Source organism: Echeneis naucrates, chromosome 8, assembly GCF_900963305.1.
Source record: "Echeneis naucrates chromosome 8, fEcheNa1.1, whole genome shotgun sequence".
Taxonomy (NCBI): domain Eukaryota; kingdom Metazoa; phylum Chordata; class Actinopteri; order Carangiformes; family Echeneidae; genus Echeneis; species Echeneis naucrates.
Window position 1 is genome coordinate 10384163 of NC_042518.1, and position 15964 is coordinate 10400126.

The 15964-nt window shown below is 43.3% G+C and overlaps 3 protein-coding genes across 4 annotated transcripts in view; 1 reads left to right on the forward strand and 2 right to left on the reverse strand.

Annotated features, from left to right (window-relative positions):
- Positions 1 to 306: 306 nt before the first annotated feature.
- soul5 (heme-binding protein soul5) lies at positions 307 to 2413 on the reverse strand. Its single transcript, XM_029508714.1, has 7 exons — positions 2289 to 2413; positions 2110 to 2169; positions 1845 to 1926; positions 1626 to 1746; positions 980 to 1116; positions 745 to 908; positions 307 to 646 (listed from the first exon to the last, which is right to left on the reverse strand). Coding segments are annotated over exons 1-7 (678 nt in total). The 5' UTR covers positions 2291 to 2413; the 3' UTR covers positions 307 to 534.
- A 2053-nt stretch (positions 2414 to 4466) lies between these two features.
- On the forward strand, positions 4467 to 7975 carry LOC115047635 (retinol dehydrogenase 8). 2 transcript variants are annotated; one of them, XM_029508708.1, is made up of 7 exons: positions 4467 to 5118; positions 5980 to 6127; positions 6235 to 6396; positions 6492 to 6671; positions 6759 to 6852; positions 7001 to 7184; positions 7297 to 7975. In XM_029508708.1, the coding sequence occupies exons 2-7, from the start codon at positions 6031 to 6033 to the stop codon at positions 7492 to 7494; spliced, it is 915 nt and encodes a 304-aa protein (XP_029364568.1). In that variant the 5' UTR covers positions 4467 to 5118; positions 5980 to 6030; the 3' UTR covers positions 7495 to 7975. The 2 variants fall into 2 exon arrangements, with proteins under 2 accessions (XP_029364568.1, XP_029364567.1); XM_029508707.1 differs by having other exon boundaries at positions 4467 to 5146; positions 7297 to 7974.
- Positions 7976 to 8996: 1021 nt separating this feature from the next.
- The window catches only part of notch3 (notch receptor 3), a 28213-nt gene continuing 21245 nt past the window's right edge, over positions 8997 to 15964 (reverse strand). The window contains exons 21-33 of the mRNA XM_029508628.1: positions 15759 to 15891; positions 15401 to 15658; positions 15202 to 15314; positions 14583 to 15106; positions 14165 to 14491; positions 13924 to 14072; positions 13610 to 13835; positions 13424 to 13514; positions 13146 to 13314; positions 12712 to 13016; positions 12447 to 12594; positions 12240 to 12337; positions 8997 to 12149 (exon numbers count right to left, since the gene is read on the reverse strand). Coding sequence (XP_029364488.1) covers positions 10620 to 12149; positions 12240 to 12337; positions 12447 to 12594; positions 12712 to 13016; positions 13146 to 13314; positions 13424 to 13514; positions 13610 to 13835; positions 13924 to 14072; positions 14165 to 14491; positions 14583 to 15106; positions 15202 to 15314; positions 15401 to 15658; positions 15759 to 15891 — 4071 coding nt within the window. The 3' untranslated portion in view covers positions 8997 to 10619. The remainder of the gene's footprint in view (positions 12150 to 12239; positions 12338 to 12446; positions 12595 to 12711; positions 13017 to 13145; positions 13315 to 13423; positions 13515 to 13609; positions 13836 to 13923; positions 14073 to 14164; positions 14492 to 14582; positions 15107 to 15201; positions 15315 to 15400; positions 15659 to 15758; positions 15892 to 15964) is intronic.

A 15964-nucleotide genomic window follows, 5' to 3' on the forward strand; every position in this document is an offset into this window, starting at 1 on the left:
GACCCGGAGCTGCAGTCTTACAGCTTTTTTTGGCTCAAGAGTGTCTCTAAGTGAAATGACCTGGAAGAGTCTGAGTGGCAGCCAAGAAAACAGTTTGTCCACTTCTCCAATTACTAAGGATAGGGGATTAATAATACTGACCATTTTATCTTCTTTATCTTAGGAAGTACTAGATTTTCTTTGGTGAATTCAAGGCCAAAAATCATTTCTGTGAGGTCGCAGTGAGCAAAAAACAGAACCAGCTGATTTAGACACATTTGAGGTGGTCCAAGGAAGCTGGATCAAACTAAGAACACCCACAAGACATCACTGCAAAGGGGTAATTTTATTTAATGCAAACAAAAAGCAACAATCTTATGTAAAACCATCACCACAAGTAGGTTAGTGCGTTCTCAGATCTTCGAAATGTTGATAATCTGGGCCGTCGCTGGAAAGTTACTTACGTGCCACATTCTGATTTAAAGCAACAGTGACGAAATAGTCCAAGTACAATATCTGGTCGTTTAAGCCGTCACTGCACAGAGCTCAGGGCGTTCAGGAGAAAGGCGCAAAGTTCATCTCCTCACTGGAACTGGACTTTCCGCAGGCCGGCTCATCCGCAGCGACGAACCACACCTCGTTGTGCCTGTTAAAGATGGTCATGGGACTGCACACACACACACAGACACATATTTATTGCAGAAAAAAAAAATATAACTTTAATCTTGCTTATCTTCGCTGAGGAAACGGCGGTGGTTTGGCTACCTGTTATATCCAACTGCGTAATGGAAGCCTTTTTTGTACTTCTCATCCACCAGGTCCAGGGCGGCGGACAGGCTGCCGGCTGCGCCGTTGTCGGCTGAGGTTGTCATCCAGCCGCCGTAGCTCTGTGAGTACACCTTCATGCTTGGCATGGTGTTGATGTACACCTGCAAGTCAGCGGAGTTTCGTTACCTGCCAGAGTCTGCGGTACAACCCACAGAATCCCGCAGGAGCTTACCTTGGCATCAGTGGGCTTGGGGGGGTTTGCCTGACAGTCAGCTGGCAGCAAGAAACTCATTGTGTAAACGCCCATTTCCCAAAATCTCTTGTCAGGCACTCTCACGATAACAGGCGATGTCATTTCAATTTTCTTTCCTAAGGGTAGATTTGGGAAACATATTTAGAAGCACCACAAACGTGAAATGCATGAGAAAACAAACAGACATCCGCAGCAGACTCAGAAGCTTATAAAAGGAGTTCGGACGGGAATATCCGCTAAAACCGCTAAACTGCCGTCTGATCACAACTGAATACAATAATTATAATATTGTGTCAGAGAATATTTTATTTTAGCTGCACCACACGGTCAGACAGAGGTCAGCAGACGCGTTTTAAATACTTTCCCCCTGCAAGCCGAGAAATTCACAGCAAGCAGGATCTGCTGTTTCCTTTTTTTAGATTTTACTCAAGCATTAAGAATGTAACTCTTTAATCTGCATCAGCTGAAGATTTTTTTTTTTTTAGAATCGGTGCTTACACTTTGATTTGTATGTCTCTTGTTCTAAAAGTTTTTTTTTTTTTTTTTTGATAGAAATGTTGACTTTAACAGAATCTTTTAGGAATACAGCATAAACACACACAAACACACACATAGAAGGACACACCCATGTCGTTGGCACCGGAGATGTATTCAAAGAGTCGTCTGAATGCTTTCATTGATGCAAACTCCATGAAGAAGGACGTCTCATCGGTGGAAACCCATTTGACAGAGTCGTAGTAACGGACCTGTGAGTGCAGGAACAAACAGACGGAGTTTGAGTTCAAGCATTTCTTCTACCTGGAATGTGAAAGGGGGCTTCTCCCCTTTGCTCAGATATACTCACCTGATAGTCTGAATTCTGACAGATCAGATCAAACAGGAGACATTGCTCTGTCTCAGTGCAGAACCTCAGCTGAGAGGAGTTCCTGTGAAATTAGAGAGAGGTTACTTTGAAAGGGCTACTGATGCTGAGATTAAGAGACATGTACGGATCAACCAGGTCTAATTTAGCCATCAATTTAGTCCTTTCAGATTTGAATTGTCGAGGCACTGACCCACAATTTGCAAATCCTTTTTTCTCTCTCTCTGTCTGCCAACATGTTTCTTACCCAACCCTGGCCTCAGCTGTCAGCACCAGCAGAAAGCCAACGAGCCCTGAAAGATAAATCCTGCGACACACACGCACAGTGTTTGCATTTAACAAGACATCTTTGCTCATTCAAGGAAAAAGAGTGCACAGAATTCCAGTTCATGCATTTCTATCTGAGACGAATACAATCACACTTACATTGTGACAGTGTTGGGCTTCGTGCCTTCGAACAACTGGATGTTACCAGTCTGGTCCAAAGCAAGTATTTATCCCAAGTGCAGTTATGAAAGGAAAACTGGCCACGCCCTGGATGAACAACACAAAACACTGGAAAGGGAAAACAAAGCAGAAACAAGAGCAGCTGGAAAGATTTATGAAACAAACTGAAGCACGTTTGAGGGTGCGTGCATTTTAAATGTTGTGTAACCTCTCCCACTACTGGCATCTCTTGTCTTAAGATGATCTTACTCTGTGAAAATAAGTTGGAAACTGCATTTCGTGGTTAATTCTACAATTGAATACACCTGAATACAACTGATACTTTTTTTTTTACGGATGTTAGGCAAAGTTAAAAGGCCCCAAAAGACGAAAAACTCATCTAAATATCACAATTTTTTTAAATCACTGCAAATATAACTAAGAGTACCTCTCCATTCTAATAATTTAAACAGGTGAAGAAGTATAGATGCCTGACATCGCATGATGTGACTCAGTGTTTCGTGTCTCTCAGGACATCAGTGAAACGCCCAGTTCTCATGTGATATTATTTACAACAGCATTGTACAGAATGTCCCTAATGACCACCCAGACTCTGCAAGTGTATTGAAACAAACAAGAGCCTCTGACAGTGGTGGGGACTAATTACATTCACATTCACGTGAAGAAAATTTACTTACGTTACACCTTTTGTTGGAACAGACAACATGATACTCTGTTCTGTATCTACAAAACACCAAACTCCTTGAGTTTGTCCCCATTTTAAGAAAGTGCATTCAACCAAGAGACAAAAGTTCAGCAAAAATCAGGGTGCACTTTGGTTTACTTTCAATATTTGCATTTTGTTGCTTGAAATGCAATTGCGATTGTTTGAAGTGGTTTGCAGGAATGCATTGTGTGCTTTATTTACCCCATTTGTCTCATTCTTATTCTGATCAAATTTGAATTACTTTCCATTAACGAATGAAGATTATATGGACAAACTATTATTAGAAGAAACAACAATTTCCTACTTTTTATTCCGTTAGAATTACAGTTTCTATGCGTCTCAAAGAGGAAACATGTGGGAGGTAGTACTTTTTGTAGATCCTCAAATAAGTCATCTCATGTTTCAGTTATTGAATTTCAAATTCCACTGCGCTTATGCACCTTGATTATAGTATTTCTGTAAACAACCATACATAATGAAAGAATGAAAAACCTGGTTAACACCCATCTTTTCTCTTTTATGTTCAGCCCCAGCTAGGCAAGGTTTTGTTTTTTTTTTCTTTTTGGTTTTATTCATTTAATAATTGCTTTAATCACATTTCATTGGAACTTACTTTTAATATGTGCGTATGAGTTTGTCTTATACTTTTTAAAAGCTTTATCCTTTATCCAGATGAGATTTTTTCTTTTGCACTCGATAAATGTAATTGGCTTGAAGAAAAAGAAGCTCACACGCAAAAACCCAATGTTGACTTAAGCTGCATAAAAGAACCCATTATGGCTGTTTTGCAGACAAATGCTGAATAGGGATGTTGTAACCTGAGTATAAGCTGAGACTTAAAAAATTTCTTTCTTTTTACTGGTGACAACAAAAGGGGACAATATAGAGAGATGTATGACAGTCTCCCTCAGGCACCACACTAAAGGCTTGTTCATAATACTGACAGCATCTTTCCCTTGGCTGGTTTGACTTAACCAAACACTGACTGCCCGGACAGCCTGGCTATCAACTCATTTAGCTAACCCTGGGTTTGACTGTGAAAGAGGAGAAGTCATAGGCGACATAATCAGAACCACGAATAAAGTGGCCTGTGACATCCAAATACGGTGGTTGTCATATTTTTTGTTATTGGTGTCATCATTAAATACACCAACAGCATATGACATAATCAAATAGGAAGGAAAGTTTGTTTTCCGATTCTTCTTTGAACCAATACATCCTGTGTAGCTGCCGCTTGAGCTGAGGCCTTGCTGCCCTGTAGTGGCCAAACCCAGGAACTGTGTAACTAAATAAATCATCTGAATTAGCAACAATAGGTTTGTGAATTAATTAATTAGTAAATAAATTTATCAGAATATTTTCTTTTTATTTGTTTGTTTTTAGAATGTAGTATATAAATATAAACTTCTGTCTGTTGTTAAGTCTCATTATTCAAAATCTCATGAGTCTCACCATTTAAACCAAAAACAAAGAGCGGACAGAAAAATGAACTGCCTTCTCTCCACTGGAAATATTCATGACATCGGGGCAAACACGGTAATATATCAACACTTCTGGTTCATAATTTCAAATTAAAGAAACCAAACCCAAAATAGGAATGACTTAAAATTTTCACATCGTTTTATTGCATCTAATGCAGATGTATCTGCTTAGACTTGAACAAAGACTAATTTTAGAGTTGATAATTTCTTAAAAGACATTATCAGACAAAAGACATTGGCCTTGTTGCTATTATAGTATTAGTAGTAGCAGTTGTATGATCGTCCAGTGTTAAACTGGCTCACAGTATGCGTCAGAACTTGTACTTGTTTAAGTGTCTGTGAAAACATCGGGGTCATTGGCTCCAGGCTTGTAGGCGTGGTGTGACCTAAAGAACTACAACTCCCACTGTCCGGGGCGGCCTCACTGACCTATTTAGGTAATCGCCGGCGTTACGGAGCGGCTGGTCCCTCCGGTCGGCTTTTCGCCTTCCGGTCAGATTATTGGCCCGCAGCTTTGTTGTGCACTCTGTTTCCCTCAATCAGCCGCAGAGAAGGACTCCGTACAGGCCTGAGGACTGCTGCTCCACCTGCAAGCAAAGCCCTGAGCCCGGACTGGACCGTGGTGCGCTCATCCTGCTGGGGAGGTCACGGTATTTAGTCCCAACATACAGATCAACAGGACACACTGTACTGCTGTTCAGTAACACCATGCATGTATTTGAACTCCTCGGTTTGTTCTTTATTATTGGACACATCGTTGCAGGTCAACTTACCCAGTGGTTTGTACGTTTGGTGTCACCCTGGAGGAAGCAAAGAATGGCTTGAGTTGTAGCTAGATGCCACAGTGGCATATCAAATTGCACGTGAACACTTTTCTAAACATTCATTGGTCTGGACTGATTATTACACTACCAACTGGTGCATGCCAGAGATATGATGCATGGACACTTGTTGTGGTTATTTCAAGGTTTAAGTATGAAAGAAAAACCTGCGTGGGCCAAAAACTGGAGCCGCTGAAAGCAGCAAAACATTCCAGGATACATAAACCAAGGCAGTGACCAAATACCAAACTGACCTCACTGGTGCCTCACAGGCAGTGACTGGCTTCAGCCATCCCGTGACTTCATGAATGTGCTTATTTATGTGTAAGAAATGTCCAAATTAAGTCTGACTAATTTAGTATACAGATGTTTGCAGGGGCTATTCTGGGGTAGACTTGATGGAGACAAAGGTCATGAGTGAGGGAAGAACCCATTAAATGTTGGAGCAGATTCGTATAATTCATTTTTATTTTTTTTTTTTATTCTAAATTCAAGTTTCCATGGAGATCTCTGAAGAGTTTTAAATAGTAGAACTGCATTTGCTCATTAAGGAGAGAGGGGTTTAGCTAGAAGGCAGATTACAGCACATCGACTTAAAACAGGAGATCTGATCACATGCTGTCATAAGAATAGTCCTTCAATTCCTTTTTGCTGTTCACAAGCTTTTTTAGATAGGCACACCAGATCCTCCCGAGCTGTGAGGTCAAAGGGCCATGGGTGCCAGGAGGGTGCTGGTGACTGGGTGCTCCTCGGGCATTGGCTTGGCTGTGGCTGCACGTCTGGCTAAAGATGAGTTCAGACGGTTTAAAGGTCAGCCTTTCAGTCTCCTCAACCAAATAACAAACATGGGCCCACAGTTGGTAAGAGAAATAGCCACAGGTACTGACACCAGTGTTTTTGTCGTTTATCTGAAACAGTGGTTGCTACAATGAGGGATCTCGGGAAACGAGGGCCCTTGGAGAGAGCAGCTGGCGATTCCTTAAACAAAACCCTGGAAATCAAACAGCTGGACGCCTGCTGTGAAGCCTCCATCAGAGAGTGTGTCGACAGCCTGCCAGACAGAAGGGTGGATATTCTTGGTCTGAACCATCTCATCCTCAAAGACAAGTGAATTTAAGCTTTGCCCTCAGCCATACAGTACCGTATGATGACATGGGATATTCTGCTTCTGTAGTCAGCAATGCAGGCATCGGCATGATTGGACCGCTGGAGTGCCAGAGTATCGCTGCCATGAAGGAGCTCTTTGACACAAATTTCTTTGGCCTGGCACGGCTGGTGAAAGAAGTGCTGCCGGACATGAAGCGACGGAAAAACGGCCATATTGTGGTGATGAGCAGCGTTATGGGAATACAAGGTGCGCTTGGCAGTGAAATCTCAGGAGAAGCTCTCAATTGAAAGAGATCTTAAAGGTTCTTAACAGATTTTTTATACTCCTACACAGGGCTTCTGTTCAATGATGTCTACTCTGCCTCCAAATTTGCTGTTGAAGGATTTTGTGAAAGTCTGGCAGTGCAAGCAATGAAATTTAACATCAAGTAATTACATATCTTAAAATGACACTTATTTAAGTAACTTCATCCAGCCCCTGTACATCTAAAATCTTACACTTCAGTTAGATTTTTCCAATTTGTCAATTATAATGGAGCAGCCATTCTATATGTGTCCTGTTGTATCTGTCACAAGGACAACGCTTGTGGAACCTGGCCCAGTGGTGACAGAGTTTGAAAGGAAAGTGTATGAAGATGCCGAGAAGATGGATCTCTCAGGAACTGACGAGGAGACTGCTAAAATCTTTCGAGAAGTTTACTTGCCATACTCAAAAAAGGTCTTTGCCTCCTTAGGCCAAACCCCGGAGGAGGTGGCCAAGGCAAGTGCTGTCACAGAGCGAGTGGAAAGGTCTTTGAAAATGCCCAATGACGACACTTTGGTATTGATTGTTTTTTTTTTGTTTGTTTGTTTTTTTTCTCTTAATTACTCAGCAAACAGTCGAAGTGATCGCAGCCAAGGATCCCCCTCTGCGCCACCAGACCAACCGCTTGTACATGCCCATGACCACACTGAAACATGCAGACCCAACCGGCCGCCTGCCACTGGACACCTTTTATAAGATGATCTTTAAACATGACAGCGTGTTCAATGCTACTCTCGGGGTGCTGCGCATGCTTCAGAGGAGATAGGGAGGAAATAAAGACCTGACAATCAAGCAGGAAAGTCTCTAAACATTTAGCTTTTGATTGTAGTCTACTTTACATAACTTGTATGATTAATTCTAAGGAGCTTGGATTGGATTATTTCATGTCTTATTTATGTGAGACAGTAACTACAGTAATAGTTAAAAATTATTTATGTGTTCTGTATTAATCAGCCTGACATGCACAGGCATAGACACCCTTTCTTCTGGTCTCATCAAGTGTGAATATTACATGTTGGACTGTTCATTTTAGGAAAAATAAAAGCCACCCAAAAGTTATCGTCCTGCAGTGTAATGAAGATTTCATGTGAAGCAGCAACTGGCCACAGCTGAAAAATAAGGCTATCCCCGTTTTCTTATCCAACTTACAGGTTTATAACAAACATACAGTCGACATCACCTGCATATATGATTCAATGTAATACAAGACTGAAACAGTGCTAACATTTTGAAGCTTATATTACAGAAAGTTGTTGGGACTTTTCAAGATCAAAAAATGTATTATTAAACTTAAGTCAATTTCAGAGCAACTGTAGGGCTGTTTAGACTGAATGAGTAAGAATGCAGAGTCGTTCATCATCATTATTATAGTTATGATCAGAATTCATCACCGTTCTCCTTTAAAAACATGAAACAATCACTGAACACGAGGACACACAGAAATGTAGTTCCCTACAGTTTTTATTATAAGTAACTTATCTTCCAACTTTTGACCGTAGAAAGAAAAACTGGAAAAGTTTTATGTACAATGATTTTGACCTACATTTAAACAAGTATTGAAATTAATAATGATAGAAAATATCTATGACTGTTCTAATAAAACAAGACCAATAAAATAGCAGTCACAGCCTTAGCTTCAAATAATGCTAAATGAAGTACATTTTATTTTTGTCCTTTTTAGTACATAATCATTTTAGAAACATAAGACTTCTCAAGCAAAGATCTACCCAGAGCAAACATATTTACAAACAGAAGTTGGGAGTTTGAAATGTACAAAAACACTTAGTGCGACCTGGTAGGGAAATTGAAATTGACCAGATATATATAAAAATAATAATAAAAAGAAACAATTAATAGTAACCTTTGAACTGGACTGTGACCATGTTCCACAGGTCCAAACACAGCGACTGAGTCTACAGAGAACAGAGTAAAACAATGAATGTGGAATAAACTCGGTCTATGACACAGTAAAGGGCTGTTTTAGGGCATGCTGACCTAATCATTTCAGTTCTGATTTCTGATGACACGATGTTTCCTTTTTTTATTTTTTTTCATTTTTTTAAACTTTACTGTTATATATTGATTTCATTCTCAGATGTCCACAGTATAATACGGTGAGAACGACCTCTGTCCCACACACTCGGGTCAGGATAAAGACTTGGTCAGACATTACACAAGGTGTTAGTTGGATGACTGGGAGTGTCATTTCAAAATATTGCAAAAAAAAAAAAAAAAAAAAAAGTTTAAGGGCGCAGCACTACATAGTAGTGTTTTTTTTTTTTTTTGTGTTTTTTTTTTTTTTTTTTTACTTCAGTCTCTTCTAACAGTCATCTTAAGATGCGACTCCATGACCTCTGCGACTGGAAACTACTGTAGATGCAGGGCAACTGTCCCACTGCATGCCATAAAAATACCTCCCTGAGGAGTGACAGGGCTTAAGCAGTCACAGCCCAGCAGCCACACCCTCACAATGACCACTTGGCCACAACGTACACTACCAGAAACAAGGCGAGAGCGTCAGTGAGACCTCAACTGCCCCAGATAGTCAAGGAATGTTTCCATTTAGTCCAGCTAACAGACGTAATGTGGGCTAAAAAAGAATTCAACTTCCACCTGTCTGCCATTGTTGTTGTTCTCTGTGCTGGATACCGGTGAAGAGAACAGACTCAACAAGACAGGCAAAAATGTAGGAATGTTTGCAGGGAAGAGTGATATAAAATAGCAGCTGACAAGCATAGCTTAGTACATCTGAAGTGATGTTTTTAAAAAAAAAAAAAAAAAAAAGTATCCATGGTTTCCACAAATATACAAAATATAAAACAACTGGAACAACGAAAATAATACATCAACTAAAAAAGGGCAGTGAGAGGCTGATTTTAGGCAAACAACGGTTTGTTTGAAACAGTTTGTTGAAGTGAATGAAAACAGTCTTCCGAGTGGAAGGCTTCAGGGCTGGCAGTAGACCTGGAGGTAAGAGTCCTGTAAAGTCAGTGAGAAGCTACGGATTAAAACAAAAATGTACTCTGCTCAAAAATCATCAGTAAAATTACCATAGAATAAATGCCATTGGTGGATTATAAATACCCATTGCAGCTAAATGTTGGATTTTACAGACACTTGCCCTATGAAGCTGGCCACTGGAAGTGCTTCAGAGACACTCATCTACATTCTTATTCATAATACTCATATGGAAAATATCACAATTCAATTAAATCAGAACACATCGCTACTGTGGAGCAACTCTCATTAGGCATTTGCTAGGATCAGTTTATTGCCTTTACCTGCTGTTGTTGACCTGAATAAATATCAGTTGAGAGTCTGTTAACTGGTTTGAACGATGAATCATATTCTCTTTCTTGTCAAATTAGCTTAGCAGAAATAAAGGCAGTCTGCATAATATCAGAGGGGGTGGCACATTGTGTGAGAAGCTGGGGGACAAAGAGGCTGACAAAAAAACTAAAGAAAAAAGCAGTTCAAAGAGATAAAAACAATAAATAAAAATAAATGAATTCCCTTCAACATTTTACTTTTTTCACTTATCTACTTTTTAAATGTTTGTTAGTTTTAAGGAGAGCATCCCTAAGTCTTTGAAATGAAAGACTTGGTTTTCTTCATATACTTTTTTTTTTATAATAAAAAACAAGTCCATCTGTGACAGAATTACTTCATTAAATTGTCTGCTTTTTTTTTTTTTTTCCAGACAACACAAATTTCCCTTTACTTTTTCTCTGCAAAAATCACTAGCAGACGGTCCTCGTGATAAACATAGTCAATCCAAATCCAATGAAAATCTTGGAAACAGGTTGACACGTATAAACAAAGACAGGCCCAAGAGCCAGTTCACATATTCTTTTACCCCAGGTCACTATTCAAATAGAGGCCATAGGATTTTCATGCAAACACCTGCATCTTGCCATTGGCCTCTTGGATTTGAGTAATTTGGGTCTGGGAAGACCCAGCAACTGCTGGGCTGGGTGTGGAATCTGACCAATCAGAGACGCAGTGAGGAGAAGGGCTGGACCAGGGCTCAGGAGACTCTGGGGAGGGGGTGAGATAAGGATGCTCACTGGGCAAATGGAGGTAATGCTTGGGCGTGGCATCTAGTGCGGATGAGTAGCTGTGCTGGGAGGGAGGGGTTGGGTAATCCTCCGTTCCTGTGGTGCTGCTACTTGGCTGGGAGGGCAGCGCCTGAGAGGGCTGGGCTGCCGGTGTAGCCGCCTGAGGAGGCTGAGCAGGAGGCTGGGGCTGAGAAGACTGCTGTGGCATTTGCTGCTGCTGGAAGAAGGATGGAGGAGGTTGTGAGGTCTGGGGAGTCGGTGGGGTGGAGGTGCCCATGCGAGCCATGCTCTGCTGGTTGCTGATGGTGTGGTTGATCAGCTGCTGCTGCTGCTGTTGTTGTTGTTGTTGCTGCTGCTGCTGCTGTTGTTGTTGTTGTTGTTGTTGCTCAGCGATGGAGGGCAGTTTGACAGGGCTGATGGTGGGAGTGGAGGTCACAGGCGTGGGCTGCAGCATAGGATTACGGAACATCTGTTGTTGGTGCATCAGCATGCTCTGCTGCTGCATGGCTGGGCTCTGGGGGTGCATGCCTGCCTGGCTGCTTTGCACAAGATTCACCACCTGCTGACCGCACTGGGAGGAGGGCATTCGGTTGTGCCAGTCAAAGGGCACGCTGACAGGACTGACCATGCCCATGTTAATCCCCATCTGGCCTGAACTCAGCACATAGCCGTGGTTGACATCAGAAGCCATGGAGACACGTCCCTGCAAGGACATTCCTCCAGCTCCCAGGTCATTGAGCTGTGCCAGAGAAACAGCAAAGGGGCCACCTCCCTCCATCATGCCAGTATGTACCATCGGGGTGTTTGGAACAGAAATGGAGGAGTGGAATAGCCCTGGCGACTGCATCGCCACAGGAGAAGTGGGATTGGTGATGTAGCCAGCATTGCTAGCTCCCCCATGGGGTGAGTCCAGTGAGTCAACTGGGGACAAGGTAACTGAGCTTTCCAGTAAGGCACTCTGCATGTCCAAGGTCAGCTTCTTGTTGCGAGCCTTGACCGAATCCTTCAAACTGGAAGCATGCTGGCTTCCCAGGCCAGAACCCTTGGCCCCAGGCCGGCGATTCTTCTTGCCCTGTGGGGTGTTCTTCAAACTAGGCAAAAAGGCACTAGGAGGGCACATGAGAGGAGACAGAGTGTGTCCCCCTGTGAGATGGTGTCCAGCCCCTGCGTGGCCCTGGGGACTTCGTACTGTATTGTACTCATCGAGAAGCTGAACAATGTCGTGGTGCATACGCTCCTGAGCAATGTCTCTTGGCAACCTGTCCATGTGGTCTGTGATCTCTCTGTTGGCAAAGTGAGCCAGCAGCACCTTTACAGCCTCACAGCTGCCCTCTCGGGCTGCGAGGAACAGCGGGGTCTCCTCCTAAAAAGTAAAAAAGCCGAGCCTGTCAGAAACAAATAAATCTCTCATGTCACGTTTGACGGTTTACATCTGCGATCTCTGACGCCATACCTTGAGGTCTTGCATATCTTTGTTTGCACCATTCTTCAGTAGGGCAACCGTTGCATCCACATTATTAACTGCAGCAGCCCAGTGTAAGGCTGATTTACCTAAAAGAGATAGAAAAACAATGAGATTAGAAATCTATGGACTCAACACCGAACAGGAAAATTAGCACACTCCGGACATTCATCCGAGTGAAAAAATACACACACTTACCCAATTCATCCACTGCATTGACATCAGCATGACAAGTGATGAGCTCTTCCACCATGCCCTCCACTGCCAGCCGTGCAGCAAGAATCAGTGCGGTGGAACCATCATACATACGGGAGTCCAGATCTGTGGCCCGATTTCGGATCAGAATCTAGGATGGAGGACGGCAAAAAAGGTGTCAAAAGTTTTGATCTCTAAAACATAGGAGCTAAAATAATAGTTATAGCATTTCCATTCTTGGTCTGGTTATTAAGCAGAATGAGTTTACCTGGAAGACACCCTGTGCGTCTGCAGCCACTGCAGCATGGAGCGGCGTACGTCCTGTGGTGTCCTGAGCGTTGGCATCTGCCCCGGCATCAAGCAGCCTTTTGGCAGCATCAGCACGGGCGTAGCGGGCAGCCAGGTGAAGTGCTGTCTCACCAGTACGGTCTGTTTGGGCAGCAAGAGATGCGCCCTGGTAGATCAGGTCGGAGATGATGTTGGCTGAACACTCTTCATTCTCTTCCTCTTCTGTCACCTCAGGCTCCAAGCCGCCTCCACAGAACGATGCCAGCATCAGAGGTGTAAAGCCATCTGATAGGCGATTGAATCAGGAAACAGGTGAGTTTATATATATATATATATATATATATATATATATAATTAATTACTTAATTTTAATTAATAACTGAATTATCTGAAAAAATGTATGCGTCTACTAACCTGGGCCTCTGACATTAACGTCCATGCAGTCACTTTCATACTCTCCTTGAGGTGGCGTGAGGGCCATAGTGGGAGGCACACGAATGTCTGCAGCTGCCAGGTGATGCTGTGTCCACTGTCTGCTGTCCACTGCATCTTCACTGTCTGAAAGCATACTTGGCTCCTCAACCTGAGTGCATTAGAGGAGAAAACCCAATTTCATTAGCTACTTAAAATGCAAACACATTTACAGACAAATTTAGTTTGTTTAGGACAATTCATAAATGTGAGGTTATGACCTTTAGCCTTTTTGCCTCTGGGCAGTCTGAATCCATCCACTGGTCACTGTGATCTCCTAGCAGAGATTCCTCCACAGTTTTAGGCATGTGTCTGTTAATGGAAGAATATGTTCAACAATGGTAGACCAAAAAAAAAAAAAAAAAAAAATACTGTAACAATTCCAAAGCTATTCACAAATGACTTACTTCATTCCCAGAGCATCCTGGCCAACAGGTTCCCTGCGGTTCTTGTTGCTGCTGGGCTCCTTTTTCAGGAAGAAGCCCTCGGGGAACCAGAGGGTGCTGTGTTCTCTCTTTCTACGAGCAATCAACATGCCTATCACAAGGATGATGAGGATGAAAAGCGTAGCGAAACCCACCATCAACACCTTGATCCATTGAGGGACAGAATCAGTAGTTGGGATCTTTTCACCTGTAGCGTGAAGACAAGTAGCAGTTAGTTAGTTGTGTCTTATTAGTTTTGCGACCTCTCAGTGTGCTCTTGAAGAATCCCTACTCACCACGGGCTTCTTTGATGGGATAAGGGAAGCGGAGAATTTCCACTGCTGAGAGGGCTCCCAGGTACTCTGCAGCGCTGTCAGCACTAGGGAAACAGTCCACTGAGTCCTGGAAGCACAGGCGGTTGTCTATTTCCAGGTACACTTTGGAGCTAAAGAAATAACAGAGAGTGATTAGTGTAATGTACAATCAGCAGGCAGGATTTTTATGTTACTTATTATGTTGAATATATGCCTGACTGACCCGATAACCTCATGCTGAGGCTGCAGCTCCCTCTTGAAGCGTGCCTCTTTGCGGGTGTAGGGGAGAATCATGGCTTTTCCATTGGAGTCAAGACGGAAGCGCAGTGAAGTGTGGAGGATAGCACTCAGTTTTTGCAGGAAAGCTGTGCTGGTGCGGAGAAGCTCCTCTGGAGGCAGTAGGACAACCAAAACCAAAACCCCCTCAGCAAGTTCTTCTGGAACCTTCCCTGCGCAATCCAAGCCATCCCAGCCACACTCTTCTGTGTTGCAGCCCTGGTCACAGCGCCCATCAGCATAGTGGTCAATGCAGTAGGTTTCATAAATTGGACTGGAGAAGACACAAACAGATGGTTCAAATTTCTTGGTTAAATTAGCCCAAAAAAACAAGGACATCCTGTTAAAAGCAAGAATTAACTTACTTGCAGACTTTCTCCTTGCTTTTGCAGTCAAAGTTGTCATATAGGCATCCGGCGTTGTTGCACGACTCATCACAATGGCTGTTGTTGAAGACACGCCAGCAGTGAGAGTCTGCACAATTAGCCCAGGGGTTCGCTGCCAGAGAGCAGTCACCACCGTCCCAGCGACAGGGGAATGTGTTGCACTCTTTGTCGCACACACCATCATTGGCTTTGCCGTGACAGTCTGCTCGAGGGCATGACGGCGGTAGGGGGTTGGGCGATCTCGCCTCACACCGTCTTCCTGACCAGCCGCTGGGACACTGGCAGTGAAAGTACGGGAAGCTGGTCTCTTCAGTGCACAACCCTCCATTGCGACAGGGCTGGGAGGAGCAGCCTTCATTACTACGATGCTGACACTGGGGCCCGCCGTAACCTGGAGGGCAGGAGCAACGCGCCCCCCTTGTGGTAAGCGCACAGCTACCTCCGTTGTAGCAAGACAGCTCCCGACAAGACAGGCTTCTTTCACAATTGGGCCCGGTATAACCCTAAAGGACACCATTTATGCACTTGAATTATGAAGTTTCAATACATCAAACAAGAAAATCTGTAGAGCACAGACTACAAATGAATGCACACTTACAAGCTGACATGTGCAAGTGTATCCCAGTGCAGAAGTGCTGGATAAAGAACAGGCTCCTCCATTCTGACAAGGCTGAGACTCGCATACACTGAACCTATTTTGACACCTCCGACCTACAAATAACACATCAATGTTAAAGGTTGACAATTTGAACAGTGCTTGACACAACTAGTGGGAGGCAGGCAGGCAGTTGTCTCACCTGTGAAGCCAGGTTTGCAGACACACTGGTAGTCATTGGGCAATTGGATGCAATCAAGACTGTTGGAGGGATTGCACGGGTTAGAGAGACACTCATTTATGTCTCCCTCACATCTTTCTCCAGTGAATCCAGGGGGGCAATTGCAACGGTGTCCACCCACTCTATCCACACAGGTGCCATTATTCAGGCACTTAGGAGGAGCATTGCGTGCCCTCGGAGATGGAGCACAGTCATCTTCATTGATCTCACACAGAACACCTTTAAAAGTACACAATTGGGATACAATATTAGTCATGATTTTCGAGGCAGTCAATTCTCTTTTGTGACAGATGTATTTCTGTTGCAAGTGCTTGCATACCCAATGTGCCAGGGGGGCAGGAGCAGATGTAGTGTCCCACCAAATCAATGCAAGTGCCTCCATTTTGACAAGGATGAGACTGACACTCGTTGATCTCTATCTCGCAGTTCTGTCCTGTGTATCCTGGCATACACTGCAGTGACATACAGGTAACAATCATATAATTTCCATGAACTGTGTCAAAGCACCTGTATACCGACAGTGAC

Coding starts and splice junctions, on each gene's coding strand:
- soul5 (XM_029508714.1), bottom strand. Junction 1,747..1,844: donor GTCAGAATTCAGACTATCAG/GTGAGTATATCT, acceptor CTGCACTCACAG/GTCCGTTACTACGACTCTGT. Junction 647..744: donor TACGCAGTTGGATATAACAG/GTAGCCAAACCA, acceptor GTGTGTGTGCAG/TCCCATGACCATCTTTAACA.
- LOC115047635 (XM_029508708.1), top strand. CDS start 6,031: ATGGGTGCCAGGAGGGTGCTGGTGACTGGGTGCTCCTCGGGCATTGGC. Junction 6,672..6,758: donor CAGCGTTATGGGAATACAAG/GTGCGCTTGGCA, acceptor ACTCCTACACAG/GGCTTCTGTTCAATGATGTC. Junction 7,185..7,296: donor CCCCGGAGGAGGTGGCCAAG/GCAAGTGCTGTC, acceptor TTAATTACTCAG/CAAACAGTCGAAGTGATCGC.